Raw genomic sequence first — 19,822 nt, 5'->3', positions numbered from 1 at the left:
TACTAATAACTATACAATAGTAAAGATTATGTATTATACCACAAATTAAATCTATTTTAGAATTAGTGTGTTCCGGTTTGGAGTGGGAATGAACCAGTTAAAAATTAGCACCAAGGACAGAACATCTCAGTTCCCAAACTATGTTTTAAAAAAAAAAAACACACAACATAAAATAAATGATTATATAGAAGAGTTTTGCCACCGATGTCTGTAGTCAAGACGAAAGTTTCGTACTCTAAACTGTTTAGATACAGATTTTCTGTTTGTAGCTTAAAATAATAGCGTTTTCAAGTTTTTCAAGTGTCATTGAAATAAATGGCTAAGCTACGACGTTCAATGTAAGAGTCGTAAATCCCGAACAATGCAAACGCGTCAGCGCCAAATGACATTCCACCGGAGTGCTCTGTGGATCTGAACTAAACATAATGTATGATTAGAATATGTATGGTAATTTGTTGGTATATGGACTATGTATTAATAAAACTGAAACTACTTAGTTTTCAATTATTAATTTATAAGTTGATTCATTTATTTATTTGAATACCATCAAGTGGAAAAATATTATACTTTAGGATTTTCTTTCGCCGGTTCTTCCCAGGTTTAAGGTATTTGTTTCTGAAACGAAATGAAAACTGCTTTTCCAAACGGTGGTAGTATTTTAATATTGACGATTCAAAAACGCTTCATTGTGAAGTTTACTTGAATAAAATGGATTTGATTTGAACTCGTAAGAGATTTTTGACTAACAATAAGCAATTTAACGCTTATATTGTACAAAGATTTTTGACTTTGACTTTAGAAATAACAAATTCAGCATAAAAATAATCATATATCAAAATCGGGTCATTCGTTTTGGAGCTATAGCTCCACATTGACATCTGCCACAGATGGACAAATCGATATGTAAAAGATAAGCAAATAATTCATCTGATTGTAATTGGTCACCACTGCCCATAGTCATAGCGCTGGAATTCCTTATATTAAACCAATGTACCACCAACCTTGGGAGCTAAAATGTCATGTCCCTGCCTGCAGTTACACTGGCTCATTCACCATTTAAACCGGAACCCAAGAATATTCAGTATATCTGCTTAATACCATAAATTACAAAGCACAGCTAAAGCTTCTGCACATAAATAGGAGCAGTTTGAACTAGCTTTTGTTTAAGCTCGAGTGACAGACATTATCTGATCTTACAAAGCACTCAGTCTAATATCAACCGATTTAATTGTTTGTACATTTCCATGAAATGCTGTTGCTGATATCTGTTGATATTTGAGAGTGACGTAAACATAGTTTACGTATATGTACAACGCAAGGATTGTCTATAGAAGTCGTGACTGAATCCTTTACTATCAAACTACAATACAAACTGACGTTCATTATCATCATCATGATCAAACTGTATTATTCCACTGCTGGACGTAGGTCCAGCAGAGGAATCCCAAGGCGCGCCACTGAGCCCGATCTTCGGCCCTTCTCATCCATGTTCTACCGGCCACCTTCCTTACATCGTCGCTCCTCCGTGCCGCAGGGCGTCCTACACTACGCTTGTCGATTCGCGATTATCTGACGTTCGTTTGGATAAACTTAGATTTTCTATATTGTGAATAAATGCATAAATAAAAAAATGGTGTTCAGACTCGGTATTATCGGTCATCTCTCATAGTTTGTTTATATATATGCTATGCATGGTCCACGCTTAGGTCATAGTGCCTTAGTACAACGGAGAAAAAGGTTGTATGATGAAATAATTGAAAATTTCTTTAAGTCAGAAGACGCCATCGCCTTCGAAAAGAACAGTCTACTGTCAAGATTTTTTCAAAGATTGACAGAGGTAGAATGTTCTTTTTTTCACTTATTGTTACGGAAACATTATTTATACCACAAAGATATCTAAAATATTTTTCCGATGAAGATTTGAATCTATGCATTTGCATTTTGAATTAAATAATATCATGTCAGAACGTTAATTTGAGGAACCTCTTTAGATGCCATCAGAAAATCAAGAGAAACAATCATCAACTTCCAACAGTATCTCTACTAATTGGAATAAGGGTGTCTATAATAAGGGTCTCATCTCCCTTTGAACAAAAGGTTTAGAAGTAAATCCAACACGATGCTCCAATGCGGATTGGTGACCTACATATGGCAGAATTTTAATATTAGACACATGCAGGTTTCCTCACGATGTTTTCCTTCATGGAAAACGAGATGAATTATAAATTCGAATTAAATGCATGAACAATCAGTAAACACCAACGATCTTTGGTTCAGATGCAGGCGTTCTAACCACTGGTATATGTCGGCTCTTAAATTAGGTATATTATGGTTTACAGAGCCAAGATGGCCCAGTGGTTAGAACGCGTGCATCTTAACCGATGATTTCGGGTTCAAACCCAGGCAGGCATCACTGAAATTTCATGTGCTTAATTTGTGTTTATAATTCATCTCGTGCTCGGCGATGAAGGAAAACATCGTGAGGAAACTTGCTTGTGTTTAATTTCAACGAAATTCTGCCACATGTGTATTCCACCAACCCGCATTGGAGCAGCGGGGAGGAATATGCTCCAAAGCCTTCTCCTCAAAGGGGGAGGAGGGGATTAAAAACATGGTTTAATTTAAATGACTTTTAAATGAAATAACTTAGCTAATTAATATATTTATTTCTATAATCAGTGCATATACAACTTACCATTAGGTATCAAACAATGATAGGCGAATATTACAATGAAAAGTCTTAAACTATTGAGTACAGCACTTCAATCTTGATATAATACGCACTGTAATTTGCTTAACAAATATCGTATGGTTTAATTAAAACAATAACTCTATTACATCAACAATCAATGATATATACATAAATATTAAGGACAGTAGTGTTACAAGTGCAGCATCGATTGAATTTAGACTTTTTTTATGAACCTAGCCTATTCCAATCGAAGGAGTAAAGGTATGACTTAGATTTCTTTCCATGATATCGCTGCTGTATGGTATAGTATTTTTTTTATGGTATTGGTTGGCGGACGAGCATATGGGCCACCTGATGGTAAGTGGTCACCACCGCCCATAGACAAAGGCACTGTAAGAAATATTAACCATTCCTTACATCACCTATGCGCCACCAACCTTGGGAACTAAGATGTTAAGTCCCTTGTGCCTGTGATTACACTGGCTCACTCACCCTTCTAACCGGAACACAACAATACAGTGTACTGTTATTTGGCGGTAGAATATCTGATGAGTGGGTGGTACCTACCCAGACGGGCTTGCACAAAGCCCTACCACCAAGAAAGAGTAGTAAGTTGTTGATTAATCAAACTTTTAATTACAATACAGTTGTCGCACGCGGCTCCGCCCGTTTAAGGGTTTAGTCGACAGTGTTAGGCACGAAAAAGTAACGTATGTCCTTCCTTGGAGTTGAAACTTGCTTCATAAAATAAATCATCAAGTCGGTTCAGTGGTTTGGGCGTGACAGACAGACCGACAGACAACATATATAGCATACAACACGCAACTAATTATATCCACTTTAAATTAACGTCCAAAATTATTTTTGACGATTGCATAGTGAATACCGAAGACTATTATTCAAGATCGCGACCAATGAAATCACGACTAGTCAAGGTCATTCTTTATAAGTGTTTGCTCCACATATGATTGGAATAGGCTGTAACATATATAAAAAGGATATATGAAGAAGAATATTATACAAATAAAAAGTTAAACTAGACATGTCATGACGTTTGGGTCGCATAAAATCAAATGTTATTTAATTTAACATTACATATTTAAGGAATAATCAATAGGTCTGGAGTTTAAGTGTTAAGTCTGACTTAACAGTAGAGATTTGTCAGTGTGATTGTTTCATTTGACTGACAAATACGTTACGTGTAGGGGGTAACTTGGTCATCGCTTAGAATAAAAAAACAAACGACATAAAATATATCGTAGCTTATATCATATTTTGCGACATAGATATATTTGAATAAATTTTTTTTTTATAAATCTTAATAATCTGTTGTATAATTGTAACTGTTTTGTTATATATATAAAAATTACAAACTTTTTAATTGGATATTTCTGGATTATTCTGGATATTTCGATTTCAGTGCACAGTCGAGAATATTAAACATTTTCATAGATAATTTATTTAATTTATAATGTATCTTTAAATTTTTCTATTACATATTCCTACTATGAAGAGTTGACGACATTGTTCTTCTAATAACGCCACAAAAAGCCGATGACATTTAATCTATTGACTAAATTTAATTTAACTATTTTATTTATTATATTATAGTTATTAATAAAAAAAAAATCTTACATAACAATCTGTAATATTTTTATATAAAACTTTATATTAATAAAAATGTCAATATTATAATAAAATTTTATAAAAATGTAACTGAATATTCATTTATATTATTAGCAGAAAACTATTTAATAATAAATGTGTGCAAAGAGTGTGCCCCCACTTTTTATGTCGGTATGATAAACCCGACGTGACCAGACAGTGTTAAGACCACCGGCGTCACGTGTTTTCCGAAGCACGGTAGTGTACACACTGATGAATTTAATTATTGGAAAATAATAATTCTATAAGCTTTTTTAAATGTAATTTTTTTTTGGAATTAAGTACTAGTTTACAATTATTTTTTTGTCAATAATAAAAATTTAAATACATATTTTTTCTGACTTCAAATATAAATAAATATATAAATTGATAATCATTATTTATAAACTAATTTATTTTATATTCTATTGATAATTATAATTACATTTATATACTTATAAATCTATATAAACTTATTAAAATGACGTTTCAATAATTTCAGATTAAATTGTTCGGTTTTTTTTTTTTTGCTTAATACCGTCACGGTACCAGACATACCGGACATGACAGACATTCGCGCAAATATTCCGACGAGTCAATTGCGTATTTTCATTAGTTATTAAAATCGCTTAGCAAATTTGTTAAAATTTTCCTCGAATGATAAATATTTACTCTCTAATTGTCTAATTGATAAATATTTGCATTAAGTTTGTTAATTTATTATTATGTGCGAACGTCTGGCTGCTGATTTATTCTAAGGATAATATTCTTAAGTGCATGTGTTTTATATTAACTGTATTCATTTAAAATTACTGATTTTAATATTAATATGTGCCATATAGTGTGTTATGACGTAATTAACTATTAACTTTCGTGTTATACTAGCTATAACCCGCGACTTTGTCTGCGTGGTATATTATGTTCGATAAATATTGTTGGAATACCCTCAGCGGTCTACCAGAAGAACGACAAAAATGTATTAAAAGTGGCACTACACTTGGCTTAGCGTGTTCACGTGTATGCGTCGATTCTTTGAACACGACAATGTGCCCTATTTGCTACGACCTATTTGATTGTATTTGCACAAATATTTCAAATAACACAAACAAATATTTTTACCTTTTTACTTGTCTATGCCTTGTTGACGCTCGATCTGCTCAGTAATCAGTATTATATTTGAGTTATTTGCGAGTCGATTCGATGAGCAGATGTTATGTAAATAATATTGGCGAATACGTCAAATATTTGATCAAACGAACGAGCAAAGCCAAGCGAGATACAGCTTTTACTAATAAATAATAATTCTATCACTAAATTTGAAATTCCAGCGTTAATAAATATTTAATATTACCTACATTTAATTTTGGATAATCTAAGATATATATATTTATTATATTTGCTGGTAACATCTTATTAATATTTTATATACTATATTATATACAAACTATTTTCTCTAGAAGGCATAGGATAAATAACACCGTGGTCCTTTAATTATTACTAAGTAAAAGCCTTAAATTACTGGGGTTTATATAAATTGACTGAATTAAATTAAAAAAAAAAAGATTATTATTTAAATATCTAATAAATTATGACGATATAAAAAACAAATGTTGACATTAAATTAAACAATACATTACGTCATAAAATATATTTTAAGATGTCATTCGATTCCACAGATAATACAACACTTTTCGTTGTTTAAAAGATAACGTATTTCATTTCTATCTTTCATGCATTTGTCTCTTTGACGTATTATGTAATGACGTATTTTTTTTTAAATAAATATTATTTAATGACCACGATTGGGATAGATTGATAAGAGTATAAATACTAAATATATTATTATATCTAAATAAGTTTTGTCGAAATTATACAGTGTTGCTAGTAAATATTTTTATTCAAGGAAAAAATATATAAATTCAATTGATTACAACGATTTTCGGATATTATTTAGTGACATAAAAACGTCAAGTTTAAATTTAGAATTCGATAATCTAATTATGAGTAAAGGCATTCTCACTAAGAAGGTATTCACGTTGTTCGATACAGTAAGCCGTAAACGCTTTTCACTTTATTTTCAGAATTAAATCGAATTTAATTTGACAAACCTTTTTAATAACGATCGCAATTATTATTATTTTCAATTAAATTCAGTTTTAAGTTTCAATTCAATTCTTAGTTTAATCGTTTATGGTCTGAGGTCATTGAACTGCTGTCAACTGTCATCTGTCATGAGCAAATTGATTTGGATTATCTTTGGTTAGCAATATAACTAAAGTAGTGTTATTATACGACAGTTTGTATTGGACAGTGTGATTACGGTCTTAGTTTGACATAAATTAGATTATAAATAAATATTAGTCTTAAAATGTACACATTGATATAGCCTGGAAATAATTGTTACTAAAGAAGTTTTATTAGAGATTATTTTATGGTTTATTCAACTTCCAGGCGACATCGTTTGAAGGATATGATCAAAATTAATCTACGGTTTAAATGATATTTACAATTGTATCGTTCGCGGTTTCATTCAAACAGAATCTGACTAGAAACAATGTATTACGCTAGGTTGATATTGACGCCGACGCCGGTCACAAAGTCGTCCCTTATAAGTGGAAGTAGGGTTGTGTGTCTGTAACAAAAAAGCATTATGTTAAATACATAAATATTAGACAACATCACATACATTACTCTGATCCGAATTTAAGTAGCTAAAGCACTTGTGTTATGGAAAATCAGAAGTAACGACGGTACCACAAATACCCAGACCCAAGACAACATAGAAAATTAATGAACATTTTCGACATCGACTCGGCCGGGAATTGAATCCGGGACCTCAGTGTAGCGTACCCATGAAAACCGGTGTACACACTACTCGACCACGGAGATCGTCAAATTTAAACTTTAATACTTTATTTAATCTTCCAACACTCTTCAAGCGAAACAATAATTCTGAGCATGCTGTTTGGCGGTAGAATATCTCGAGAGAGGTTGATTGGTAGACAAGCTAGCACAAACCTTCACTTAATCATTTATAACCTAAGAAATTTCAATCAAATTATATTTAAAAAAAAAAAAAAATGATTGAAAAACAGAAGAGAAAATAACATATTTTCGCCTATAAATTATTGTATCCTTGATTCCCATTCATAAAAGCTTATAGCTGTGGTTTTTAACGTATAGTATGTGCCAGTCGAAGTAAAAATAAAGATTACAAACCTTATATTTGCTAATTACTCGGCTATATTTTTGCACTACTAATAGTTCATGATTAATATATCTTAATAAATAACTACTTATATCCAGTTTAATTTTACTTCCAAAATTCCATTAACAGTGTCGTCGAAATTCAAAACGCCATTTATTCGCAAATCCATAGTGAATATCATAGACTAATCAAGCTCTCGACCAATGATATCGCGTCATTTAGCTGTCAAATATTGGTTATTTGACTATTTCCCTCTTTTGGTTGGAATAGTGTACGGAAGAATCTAGTGGAAAAATAGATATAAAATAAGTAATTTTATATTATTGTGACAAGTGGGCACTAATTTATATATCTATACATATAATAATGTACGAGCCAGAGTCGAGATGGCTCAGTGGTTAGAACGCGTGCATCTTAACCGGTGATTTCGGGTCCAAACCCAGGCAGGCACCACTGAATTTTCATGTGCTTAATTTGTGTTTATAATTCATCTCGTGCTCGGCGGTGAAGGAAAACATCGTGAGGAAACCTGCATGTGTCTAATTTCAACGAAATTCTGCAACATGTGTATTCCGCCAACTCGCATTGGAGCAGCGTGGTGGAATATGCTCCGAACCTTCTCCTCAAAGGAGAGGAGGCCTTTATCCCAGCGGTGGGAACTTTACGGGCTGCTAATGCTAAAAAAACATATAATAAAATTGAAGTGTCTGTTTGTAATATTAAAATAACCGGTTTTTACTAAATGAATATGCATTTATACACAGTACATATAACCCAACATTTTTTTTTTAATTTTTGTCTGTCTGTTTGTTCCTTCTAATCTCTCGAACGAATTTGACGGTACTTTCACTAACAGAGAGCTGATGTAATAAGGAGTAACTTAGGCTACAACAATAAGTTTTTGTTAAATTCAAAAGCGCATTCATAGTCGATGACACAGCTAGTAAATAATATAAACGGGGAAGTAAATAATTGCGACGAAATTAGTGAGAACTAACATAGGCTATGTGTGCGTAACTCAATGTAGGCACGCAAGTTTTGCGTATGTGTGCTTGAGACTAATATTGCCAGCGTTATGAGGTAAGAGGAAGTGAAGTGTCTCATGATATTAGCCTTAGGGATATATTAAAGAAAATATACAGACCAATTTTAAAGTAAAACTTAAATATTATTATAATTTATATAAAGCTTTTTTTAACGGCGGCGACTGTTTTGACTTTATTTTATCAGAACCGAATTATATCTTGATGCACAATATTGTAATGAAAAAGCAAGTTCAAATAAATATATGTAAAAACAAATTTCAATAATAAACAAAACAAAATACCTATTTTTATTTTATTTTTTCCGCGTCGATTCAAGACATTAGGCAGTCTAATTACCTAATCTATATTTTGTCAAAAACTACGTCACAGGTTTTCTTGGTGGCAGCTAACCATGTCATGTTCTTTATCATCTTCATGTCAATTAAAAGATTCATTTATTAGCGTATTTGAAAGGTTATATCAATGACCACAATTCATAGTAAATTAAAATCATCAAAACATGGAACGGTTAATAGTAAATAAATTTTGAGATGAACAGGTGCGAGCTAGGCGGGTTTAGTACAGTTATAACAGCATGAGGCACTCACTCCGGCGCAGGCCACGGCGCGTGCTTGTGCGTGGCGGCGCGTGCGCGAGCCAACAGCGTCATGACAGCGCGCTTAGTCGGCGACATGGCGGCCCGCGCGCCGAGCAGCGGCCGCTTGCGACCGCTCGCAACGCCACCCGCCCCACCCGCACCTGCGGACAACGCACGCGTTTTAAAGCACGAACATCGAAAATATATTTAACGAAAACAATAAATACACATTGAACTACAATAGAAGTACAGAAGCGACCACGACGCGACTTACTTTAAAAATAGAATTTTATTTTTCAATATATATATTTTTTTAAATAAATAATACATCTAAACAAATACAGACAATGTTATTTTTATCGAGTAATATTTATACAGCATTAATGTTTTCTCCGAACGACCAATGTCTTTGAAAGTAACGAGTATAATAACGTTACAAAACAAAAGTCCATCATTCAGTTGCAAGAGTGCGGTTAACAAACAATTCGTTATTTCGTTCTGCGGCAAAAATAACGCGTTACGATCTGCAAAATATCGCCCCAACAAAAGATTTCGAATGAGATTTCACTAGACGGTTCAAGGCATGAAACAGAAGCGGATAGCATGCAAATATTTAATAAGGAGAATTTGAATAATTGAGGATTACGTAAAATAAAATTGAAACTCACTTCAGAACACGATGGTGAAATTTAGTGTGACTGTTGTATTTTTATTAACATTAAAAAAAAACTTTTAACGCAGAACAATCTAGTAAAATAAAAATATGCATGGGTGTACACTGTATACTCACGATTCAAAGAACCATTTCCGTAGTTTTGGTTTACACCTATTGACTTTAACCACTACGTATTAAATAAATGCATTAAAACACTACGTTCCAAAAAATGCCAACACTATATATTTATTCCATTTTTTTTTAATGAGCCGAGATGGACCAGTGCTTAGAACCCGTGCACCTTAACCGATGATTTCGGGTTCATGCCCCGGCAAGCACCACTGAATTTTTATGTGCTTAATTTGTGTTTATAATTCATCTCGTGCTCGGCGCGAAGGAAAACATCGTGAGGAAACCTGGATGTGTCTAATTTCAACGAAATTCTGTCACATGTGTATTCCACCAACCCGCATTGGAGCAGCGTGGTGTAATATGCTCCAAACCTTCTACTCAAAGGGAGAGGAGGCCTTAGACCAGCAGTGGGAAATTTACAGGCTGTTAATGTAAAAATATTTTTATTGTCGAGACTATATATACTGGGACGAACCAAATGCTAGCGCGATTCAGACACCAGCCAGCAATTTTTCAGTACAATCATTGAATACTGTACAATAAAATCTGTGTTGTAAATTAAAAAAAAATACACCCACACAGCTACAGCCAACATAATATTACAAGATTATAATCCAGTAGACGTATTATTTAACAAGATACTCGCAAAACAAAACACGAGCGTGAAATTTCATAATAGGACTTAACATTTCACCAGTAATTCTAATTGTAATTGAATTGAAGTAAATTAGTGTTACAATGTCGAACCATTTGTATCATTACAGGTGCGCACTGTAATCAGTAGGCAAGGGCCACGGTGCATAGGAAAAGAATCGGGCTCTCACCCCCACTTTCCATCCACTCTTTAACTTATATTGCCCTTCAAAATTATAGATAGAAAAAAAAAAATTATGAGCAGGATCGAGGTTTTCTAGCTTCAGGAGCTGCTTAGGTTAGAAGGCCCCCTGAGCTCAAGGGCCCTGGTGCAAAGCACCACCTGGCCCTACGATGGCTACGCCACTGACTGAAATGCACTGAGCAGTACAGTGCGCAACCTGTATTGAGACAATTCTTTGATACATTTTTTTATTGATACAATATTTATATTCTTAGCACCATTTATGTAATATTATTATAATTTATGTAATTTAGACATATGTCACGTCAATCCGATCTCAATTCAATCGAAAAATAAAGAATTTTATTTGTGCTCAATTCTAATCATATGGTTTATCTCATTGGTTTTATTACTTATTATTTATTATATAATAGTTTAAAAAATGTATTATATTTCCTATTTTCAATTATTATGCTTATGTTTAATTCATATTTTCGATGATTACACTGTGTAACGACAATGCATGGTGAGACTACCTGTAAGTAGTAGAACTTTCGCCTTGATAATTTTTTATTTTGGATATGATATTGTATCTACTGGTGGTTGTCCTAATGAAAATAAAATAAAATATTCGATATCAACTTGACAGCGCTAACAATTACACATAAAAAATAAACTATCGCCCTTAAACTTGTTCCACAGCTGATTTTCTCATTACATAAGGAAGACCGTGGGCCGAGTTTTACCGTTTTTAATGTAACAATCGCTCGGAGTTGTATGAAAGAGCTGTCATTGGGACGTTTAATTAAATCACAAAGATATTTAAAAGCCGCTATCATGTAGCGGTTTGTGTTGTTTTAAACAATGCGGTCGTAACAGTCTAAAGTCTAAACAATGTGGGATTCAGGAGCATCGATCAGTTTTGATAAAAATTAATATTCAATTATTTTAGAAATTGTTTCTTCTTTAACGGCATATTATTAAATTGTATATTATGATGGAATTTACGACGGAGAGTTTTAATTAGCAATAAATTGGGCAAAAGGACCAAGGATCAAGATTCGTTTCGGCTTGGTCTATTTTGCTGAATTTTATAAAACACGTTTTCCTTTTCAATCGATCTGTGGAGTATAATTGACTTAGATTATTTGGAACAATGGTGTTTAAAGTATTTACAAGTGTATGACGTCACTAGGGATCCAATATGGCGATCGGTGGCTGTCATCATTTTTAAACATTGTTCAAGGAATTTCGCCAAGGAAGATCGCCCCCATAAGCACGAGTTAGGTTCTTTTTTTAACAAACACCATCTAATATTTACAACAAAACAAATATTAAATACACTTAACTAAAATTTATGCAAGGCTTAATTAAAAAAAATAAAATAAAGATAATAACGCCAGGCAAAAATGAAAAAATAAATAAATATAAAAACTATTTTTTTTATTATATTCGCGTTTTAATTGCTATAAGTAATTTACAGCTCCTGAATCACGAATGCGTAACTTGAACTATGAAATCCTAGTAAAATATAAAAATAATTCTTTTTTTTAAAAACATCGAAATATAATTCTTTTTTATGTTAACCATCGAAAGTCTAAAGCGTACAGCTTAATATTATTTATTTTAAAATTATATAAAACTCATAGAAGACGTTGGAGAGAGAAAAATGGGATAATTTTGTTTGTGTGGTTTTGACAACTGAACGCCTTTAATAAACTGTAATCCAACGTACTTTAAAACTTAAAACAATTCCAAATGATCCATTCAAAGACGGTTATTGTAGCCGCAAATGTGTGGTGTTGTAAACACGACCATCTCGTCTAAACTATGAACTTCGTAATCGTCATTTCGTAAATGACTATTGGTAGGGGTATATGGAAGTCCATCCGTGTAGGTACCAGTTCATATATTCTATTACAAAACGGTAATGTTCAGTATTGTTTTGTGCGAATTTGAAGGGTGAGTGAGCCAGTATATGCAGGTAAAAGGGTTATAATATCTTAGTTTCAAACGTGGCCCATTGACGGTGTAAGATATTATTTTTTTTTCTAACAGAGCCAATGTCTGGCGGTAGTGAATACTTGTCATTGATGGTCCATTTGCGAGTCTACCTACCTATATAAAATAATATATACATATAATAAAATTGGAGTGTCTGTTTATCATATTAAAATAATCGCTTTTTACTAAATGCGTATGTATGTATACACGGTACATATACCAAAATAACATTGTTTTAAATTTTTGTCTGTCTGTTTGTTCCGGCTAATCTCTGGACCGGCTGGTCCGATTTTGACGGGACTTTCACTGGCAGATAGCTGATGCAATAGGTAGTAACTTAGGCTACAACAATGACTTTTTTGTTAAATTCAAACGCGCACGAATTCGCGGGCACAGCTAGTAAAATAAAAAGATAATGATGCTACCAATAATATTATTTACACTCCAAACTCTTTTCCGGTCAAAACTAGTTTCGTCTGGTTTCACAGTTAAACTTTTGCCATTGAATTTTATATTCCTTAATATTTAGACATCGTACAGGGGAAACGGGTTATTCTATAAAGATATTAGTACTTTATTTTTATTTTATACTTTATTGTACACAACAAATAGAAAAAAAATCAACAAGACGTGGATATAGCCTAAATAAAAGAAGCGTACAATTTTGGCGACATTAGTTCATTAGGTATAAAACTTACAGAAATATTTGTATATATAAGCAAACATAATCGAGTGTTTTTAGTCATCAGTCCGCTCCTCCATTATTAAACATAAATGTATCTTCTAGAGTGTCTGAGTTCTTTGCCTTTTATTTTTAACCACCACCAGGCTATTTTTCGTATATCATCACTCCACCTGATCTTAGGATATCCTTATGATTGTCAAGTGAACTTATCAGTCATTTATTCTATGTTGGTCAAAGTCAGTTTTACTGAATTAGAACTCAGACTGTAACATGTGTATTATATCCAATTTAAATGCGGATGTATCGACCTTGCGTTAGCCTCATAATTTATATTGCAATAAAACAGCGAATATGTGGTTTCCTACGGAGATATGTATAATAATATCTAATTATATATTGTTTGTAAATTAGAATAATATTTTAAAGTATTTTTTATTTATAACGTATCACTGAACGGATCGTAAGAAAATGATTTAGCTAGTGTGAATATCATGGCGTAAGTAAATTATAAAAAATTGTAACATTATAATTTAGAATATCAATAATAATTAATTATTTCAAATTTCGAATCAGTAATAGAGCTATTCTCTAAGAAGAAACGTGAAACTCATCGGAGGACACGAGCGTGAAATTTCAGAATATGGTTTCATTGACTACGATAATTATAAAATTTACCGGATACACGAAACAAAATGAGGTATCACAGTAATTCGGTTGTCAACATTTCACGAGTGAGATACGTAGTTAATTGTTGCAGAATCGCTATGCGGTATCCGAATGTTAAATTTGTTAATCGACTTATGTCCAAAGAATTTATTATCTGTGGAAAATGGAGTAAATAGTTTTGGCGGGCTTAAAAATACGACATTGGAAAAAAAATTATAGTCGATTGCAAAGATAAATATGTACTCGCATAAGTATATAAATTGATGGAATAACGATTTTGTGTGTCCTGTTAGTATAACTATAAAAAGGAGTTTTCTTTCAATAGGCATATTATAAATTAAAAAGAAGTTTATCTCACTAATATTATAAATTTGAAATTTTGAATGGACGTTTGGCATAGAAATAGATTAACGTCGGTATATTAGGTAGATTACTTTTTATCCCTAACACCTGTAAACTCTCGTGTAACGTCACGTTGTGCTAAAAATATTTTAAATATCTTTAAACAAAAAATTCATAGTTTACATTCATATATGACAACACATCATGACAAACTTAAAAATCAACAACTTCATTCGACTTCAATGTCATTTCATTGTTTTTTTTTTTTAATATACTAATGATAATGACAAGGTACCGTCTAGCTCAGCCTAATTTCTTTTATATTTTGAAATTATGCATCCTTTATTTTTATGCTTAGTATAAAAATACAAGCTATCCGTCCCGGCTTCACAAGGGTACAATAAGGGTGTAACAACTTTTAGACTGAAAAACAAATAAAAAAAGAATAATTCACGTTTTTTCGCTCTACTGTAATCTGCATGTATTATATACATATAAACCTTTCTCTTGAATCAATCTGTTTATTAAGCGTAATCCGAGAACTATACATTAATCGGATTAACGAAAGCTTTGGTAGTTAAGCGTGATTAGTAGTTAAGAAAAATCGGGGTTTAACTAAGCGCTCATCAAAAACGTTTACAAGAAAAGCCATTTTCAATATCAATTTAAAATTTCTGGTATATCGAGATGTCTAAGCAATCCATTAATTCCTCGAGACTGATAATAATGAAACCTCAACCCTTTGACAAAATGTACGGATAAAATTAATGACAAAAGACAATATAGATGATTGGCGTAGACCCGAATACTTCGTCCATTTTATAATTATACTATTTTCCGCCCTCAGCTTCATGCGCGTGTGGAGCGGGGGGTTAAGTTCAAAATCTAATGGTGATCAGTTGAATAGTTCAAATATTAAAACGTAACAAACAAACAAATTAACAATCTCAAACATTGTGAAATAAAGCAATTTAAGTTACGCAATTGGTGGAACATCCTATTTTGGGAAGAAATTTTAAGGGAATCTATCATATTTTGTGTAGTCAGAGAAACGAGGCCTTATTGCAAATGTGGGTCATTTAGGGCCTGTTATTTTATTTAAGAGAGATCTGAAGGTTGGCTACCTAATGATAGAAATGATAGGTGACCATTGCCTCTAAAAGCTAGTGAGGAGTATAATACTCCTTATACCTTTAATGCGCCACCAAACATCTGATCTAAAATATGATGTCCCTTGTGCCTGTAATTATTCGGTGCTAGCCCGTTTGGGTAGGTACCCACTCATCAGATATTCTACCGCAAAATATTAGTACCCAGTATTGTTGTGTTCCGGTTCGAAGGCTTATACTTATCGAGGCTTGCTTAAAGCACTTTTTCTTTCTGTTACTTTTTACTTATGAGTAATAATATTCGCACAATAAAAACTTAAAATAAGCGGCAATTTCGGAAGCTGACCCAAAACCCCACATGAAAAAAATTGTCAAAGGAAGAAATAAAATAGTGTAAATAAAAATAATTTACACTGAGTGAACAGCGATTGCGACAAACTTTGCGTTACACATGTGCAGTTATAAACATTATTAAAATCAATGCCAGTTGTATAGCAACTCTTTGGTAAGTCAGCGATCTATATAAATAAAAAAAAACATTACTAAAAATACTTCCAGATAAATTTAAATATATCACGAACTATAGTACTACGTATAAAAACGACTTGTATATATTAATCCATGTACATATGTATTGTATTATTGATAAATACATTTATTATATATGTGGTCATGTATAATTGCAATTACATGCGAAATTTTCTATATATAATGTGCTATAATAAATGCAAACGTACCGACCTTGCGTCGCAAGCGCATGCACGGCCGCCGGCTTCACACCACGCAACGCTGGGTGCGCGTGCAACATTCCACCTAGCACGGGGCTGCTCAGGCCGAGTATGTCCCCTCCGCCTGGTTTGGTTAGTATATTAGTTATGACTCTAGAATACTTTTAGTATAAGTTATATAGCTTTAAATATTCATGCACATTTAGGACGGGACTGTCCAAGACTAGGTCGAATGTACTGTCACCCTCTGCGTAATTGATACGTTGTTAAATAAAAGCCGGATCAGATTCTAGTTTTGGTTTTCAGTTTTGGAACGAAGTTCCTTGAGCCGCTTATAGTGGAGTTAGCTCGCAGAAATCGTCACGTAAAGCAAATACATAATAATAAATATTGATGTTCATACGAGATTTTTCATAACAGTGTTGCCATTGTAATTATTTAATTTTCAAGGGTTGTTAATTGATTTTATTGGGTCTTTTATTTAATGAGGAACATATTGTGAGGAAGGTCTTGAGCATGAACGTGGATGGATGTAGAGGAAGGGGACGACCAATGAAAAGATGGATGATTGTGTGAAAGATGATATGGCTGGAAAGAATGTTACTTGTGAGATGCCATCGGATAGGAAAGTATGGAAGAAGAAGACATGCTGTGCCGACCCCAAGTAAATTGGGATAAGGGCAGATGAAGGGTCTTTTATTTAATATATAGTAAAAGCAACTTCGTTCCAAGCGGGTGTCCCCTGACATTTCTCCTATTTTTTGCTCTACGCTCTTATTACTTAGGGTATGCGACGCTGTTCTGATTGAGTTTAGTCAGTCAGTTTGTAAGTTATTTTAGAACTATGGTTAGTTGGTAAATGGTGTTATATAAGCGTTTTTTTTTTTTGTAAATAAACGAATATTTTTAATGCGAAGAATAATAGAATAATTATGAACGTTGTTTTATATATATATATATATATTTTATATGAATGCTAGAAATAAGTTATTTGTATGGTTACATTAAGAAAAAAATCAATATCAAATTCAAAATATTCTTTATTCGAGTAGGCTCATAAAAGTACTTTAGAATCGTCTTGTTACAGTATTGAGTTAAATGTACAATTGTTACCGGTATCGAAAGTAGAATCTACCGAAAAAAAAACTGACAAAAAACTCAGTATTTACTATTTAATAAATATTTCTGATTTGAAATATCATGCTATTTTAATATAGCTCTATCCCAATCATGCATCGTACGTGGTATACAGGACATGAAAAGGGTTAATCAAAGTAATAATTGAGAAGTGTGTACAAGAAAAACGTGTTAAATTAAAAAAAAAAAAAAACAAATTTTCTATATATCTAAGACCAGACGAAAGATATAATAAATACGAGTGTTAGCACAACGAAGATTTTAATCCCAAAAGCAATTAAATCAGAACAAGATAACTTAGGTTTTAATGATAAGAAATAAAGTGCTCAGTCTTAGAAAAGGTTTACGTAACCCATAAAAACATTTACCGTAAACACTATAAAAGGTAAAATCACTTACCCAATATAGAATTCTGCGTTATTAAGTGGTGTGTCGGTTGTTGTTGTAACACACCGCCCCCGACCAGCACGCCGTGACCGGGGTGGCTGGGGGCCAGCTGCTGAAATAGAAAATAAAATTCAGGCGAAATTGTTTACGGCAAACGGTTCTTTGTATGTACAATTTAACAATACGGGCGTTGAAAATTTATTTGTATCTGCTTCATAGGTGTCACAATATTTTTTGCCTAAATGTCTAGAAATTAATATATGCCTTAAAATTCACCGATTAAACTAGTAATGTCAATGATGAAATTTTATAAATGTCTTCTAGTGATTAAGTTTGGGTGAATTAATTTAAGGCTATAAATGGGAGTTAGGACCCTTAGACCAAATAAAGGTAGGCGAAGAGTAAATAGACCTGATGATGATAAAATCACCGCAAGAAAATATTGACTATTTTTAACACCTGAAAATCATGGTAACGATATTATGTCATTTTAACTTGTAATTACACTGGCTAAACTTTACTGCTCTAAGTAACGCGATAAAGGATTATGCAACAAACTGGACCTAAAGAACAAAGTAACATTTGCTAATATGTGATCGTTTCGGTTTAGCATCCATTGGATTAGTAAGCTGAAGTGGCAGTGGGCCAGCCATTTTCGACGTAGAACCGATAACCGTTCGGGAAAACGTGTTCTAGAGTGGAGACTGCGTCTCGGAAAACGTAGTGTTGGACGTCCTCAGGCACGGCTGGCAGGAGCTGGATGAGAGTTGCCGAAGAGAGATCACAGTGGCGTGCAATTGGACAGGCCTATGCTCAGCAGTGGACGAGAGTAGGCTGCTGATGATGATGATCCATTGGATAGAGATAAAGAGAAAAGAAAATTCGCCTGTGTTTGCGTACATATATAAAGATCATAGAAAGTCCCCTGTGTTTACTTTGTGCCTTTATACGTCTTTTTTATCAATCGAACGTGGAAAATGGACAATGGTCATACTAAAAACCATCGAAGTCGATATCAGTAGTTAGTTTTCGATAATTTTGATTGTAATGGTCTTCCTCGGATTGCCAGTCGAAATATTGTTTAGAGACCTCATTTTATAAAACAAAAGAATCTATCTTTAAATGAAGTGTGTGTAGTTGTCAACAATTTTTTAATACGTTAATATTTAGCAGTAAAAGTGGGAATTTCCATTTAATTTTGTTGTTTTACAAATATTCCTAGCGCTCCATTTGTTAGTTGAAACAATGTGAATCCTTTGAATAATTAAAAAAAAAATACTGGTGTCTAATTTATTTTATATTTGCTAATCGTTTTACTTGTTGTAGAAAATGACTTTTATATTTGTCGTGGAAAACTAATATTTTTTTTTTTTAATTTTTATGTTAAAGGGGGCAACGAGCAGGAAGCTCATCTGATGGAAAGGGATTACCACCACCCATGGACATCTGCAACACCAGGGGGGTTGCAGGTGCGTTGCCGGTCTTTAAGGAAGAAAAGTCACTGATATGATTGTTGTAGTGACGGGTAAGCGCGGTGACGTCATTTGTTGTTGAAGTGGACAGAGTCGTGTTGGAGACTAAGGTGACGGTATAACGGACACTTGCGTTTAATTAACCGATCAGCCCACACCTCCAAGGCGAAACTGTTGGTTTACCTCTTTATAACTAATTTGTAATTCGTAGTAATAAATCCTTGTTAATTCCAACGAGTTTATTTGACACATCGTGATGGACCCCGTACCGTCGAACACAGAAAAGGATAATCTTAAGGCTCAGCCATCTCTGCTGCCGTCATATTGTTAAATATACAACTACCTGCCTTTTAGAGAGTTTCGCTGCTAGAAGAACTAAGGAACAGCTTTATTTATTATATGGAATATAACTTACAACCGTACAGTCGAATACAAATTTTACGCTTTTGCATTTGCATTGCATTTACATTACATAAGTGAAAGGCCTAATCCGATCTTCGTCAAACTAAAGTTGATAAATG

At 33.2% G+C, this 19,822-nt stretch overlaps 1 protein-coding gene across 4 annotated transcripts in view; it reads right to left on the bottom strand.

The window, feature by feature from the left end:
• Positions 1 to 6,864: 6,864 nt before the first annotated feature.
• Positions 6,865 to 19,822, bottom strand: part of LOC125073499 (KH domain-containing, RNA-binding, signal transduction-associated protein 2-like) — a 275,976-nt gene continuing 263,018 nt past the window's right edge. For 2 of the 4 annotated variants that reach the window (XM_047684354.1, XM_047684353.1), the window contains exons 8-10: positions 17,842 to 17,941; positions 9,178 to 9,328; positions 6,865 to 6,968 (exon numbers count right to left, since the gene is read on the bottom strand). In XM_047684354.1, coding sequence (XP_047540310.1) covers positions 6,896 to 6,968; positions 9,178 to 9,328; positions 17,842 to 17,941 — 324 coding nt within the window. In that variant the 3' untranslated portion in view covers positions 6,865 to 6,895. The remainder of the gene's footprint in view (positions 6,969 to 9,177; positions 9,329 to 17,841; positions 17,942 to 19,822) is intronic. The other 2 variants (XM_047684355.1, XM_047684356.1) reach the window with 2 other exon arrangements.

The sequence above is a fragment of the Vanessa atalanta genome, chromosome 24 (assembly GCF_905147765.1).
Source record: "Vanessa atalanta chromosome 24, ilVanAtal1.2, whole genome shotgun sequence".
NCBI classification, from domain to species: domain Eukaryota; kingdom Metazoa; phylum Arthropoda; class Insecta; order Lepidoptera; family Nymphalidae; genus Vanessa; species Vanessa atalanta.
Note: the sequence above shows the minus strand (reverse complement) of the source record. Positions and strands in the feature narration are given on the sequence as shown.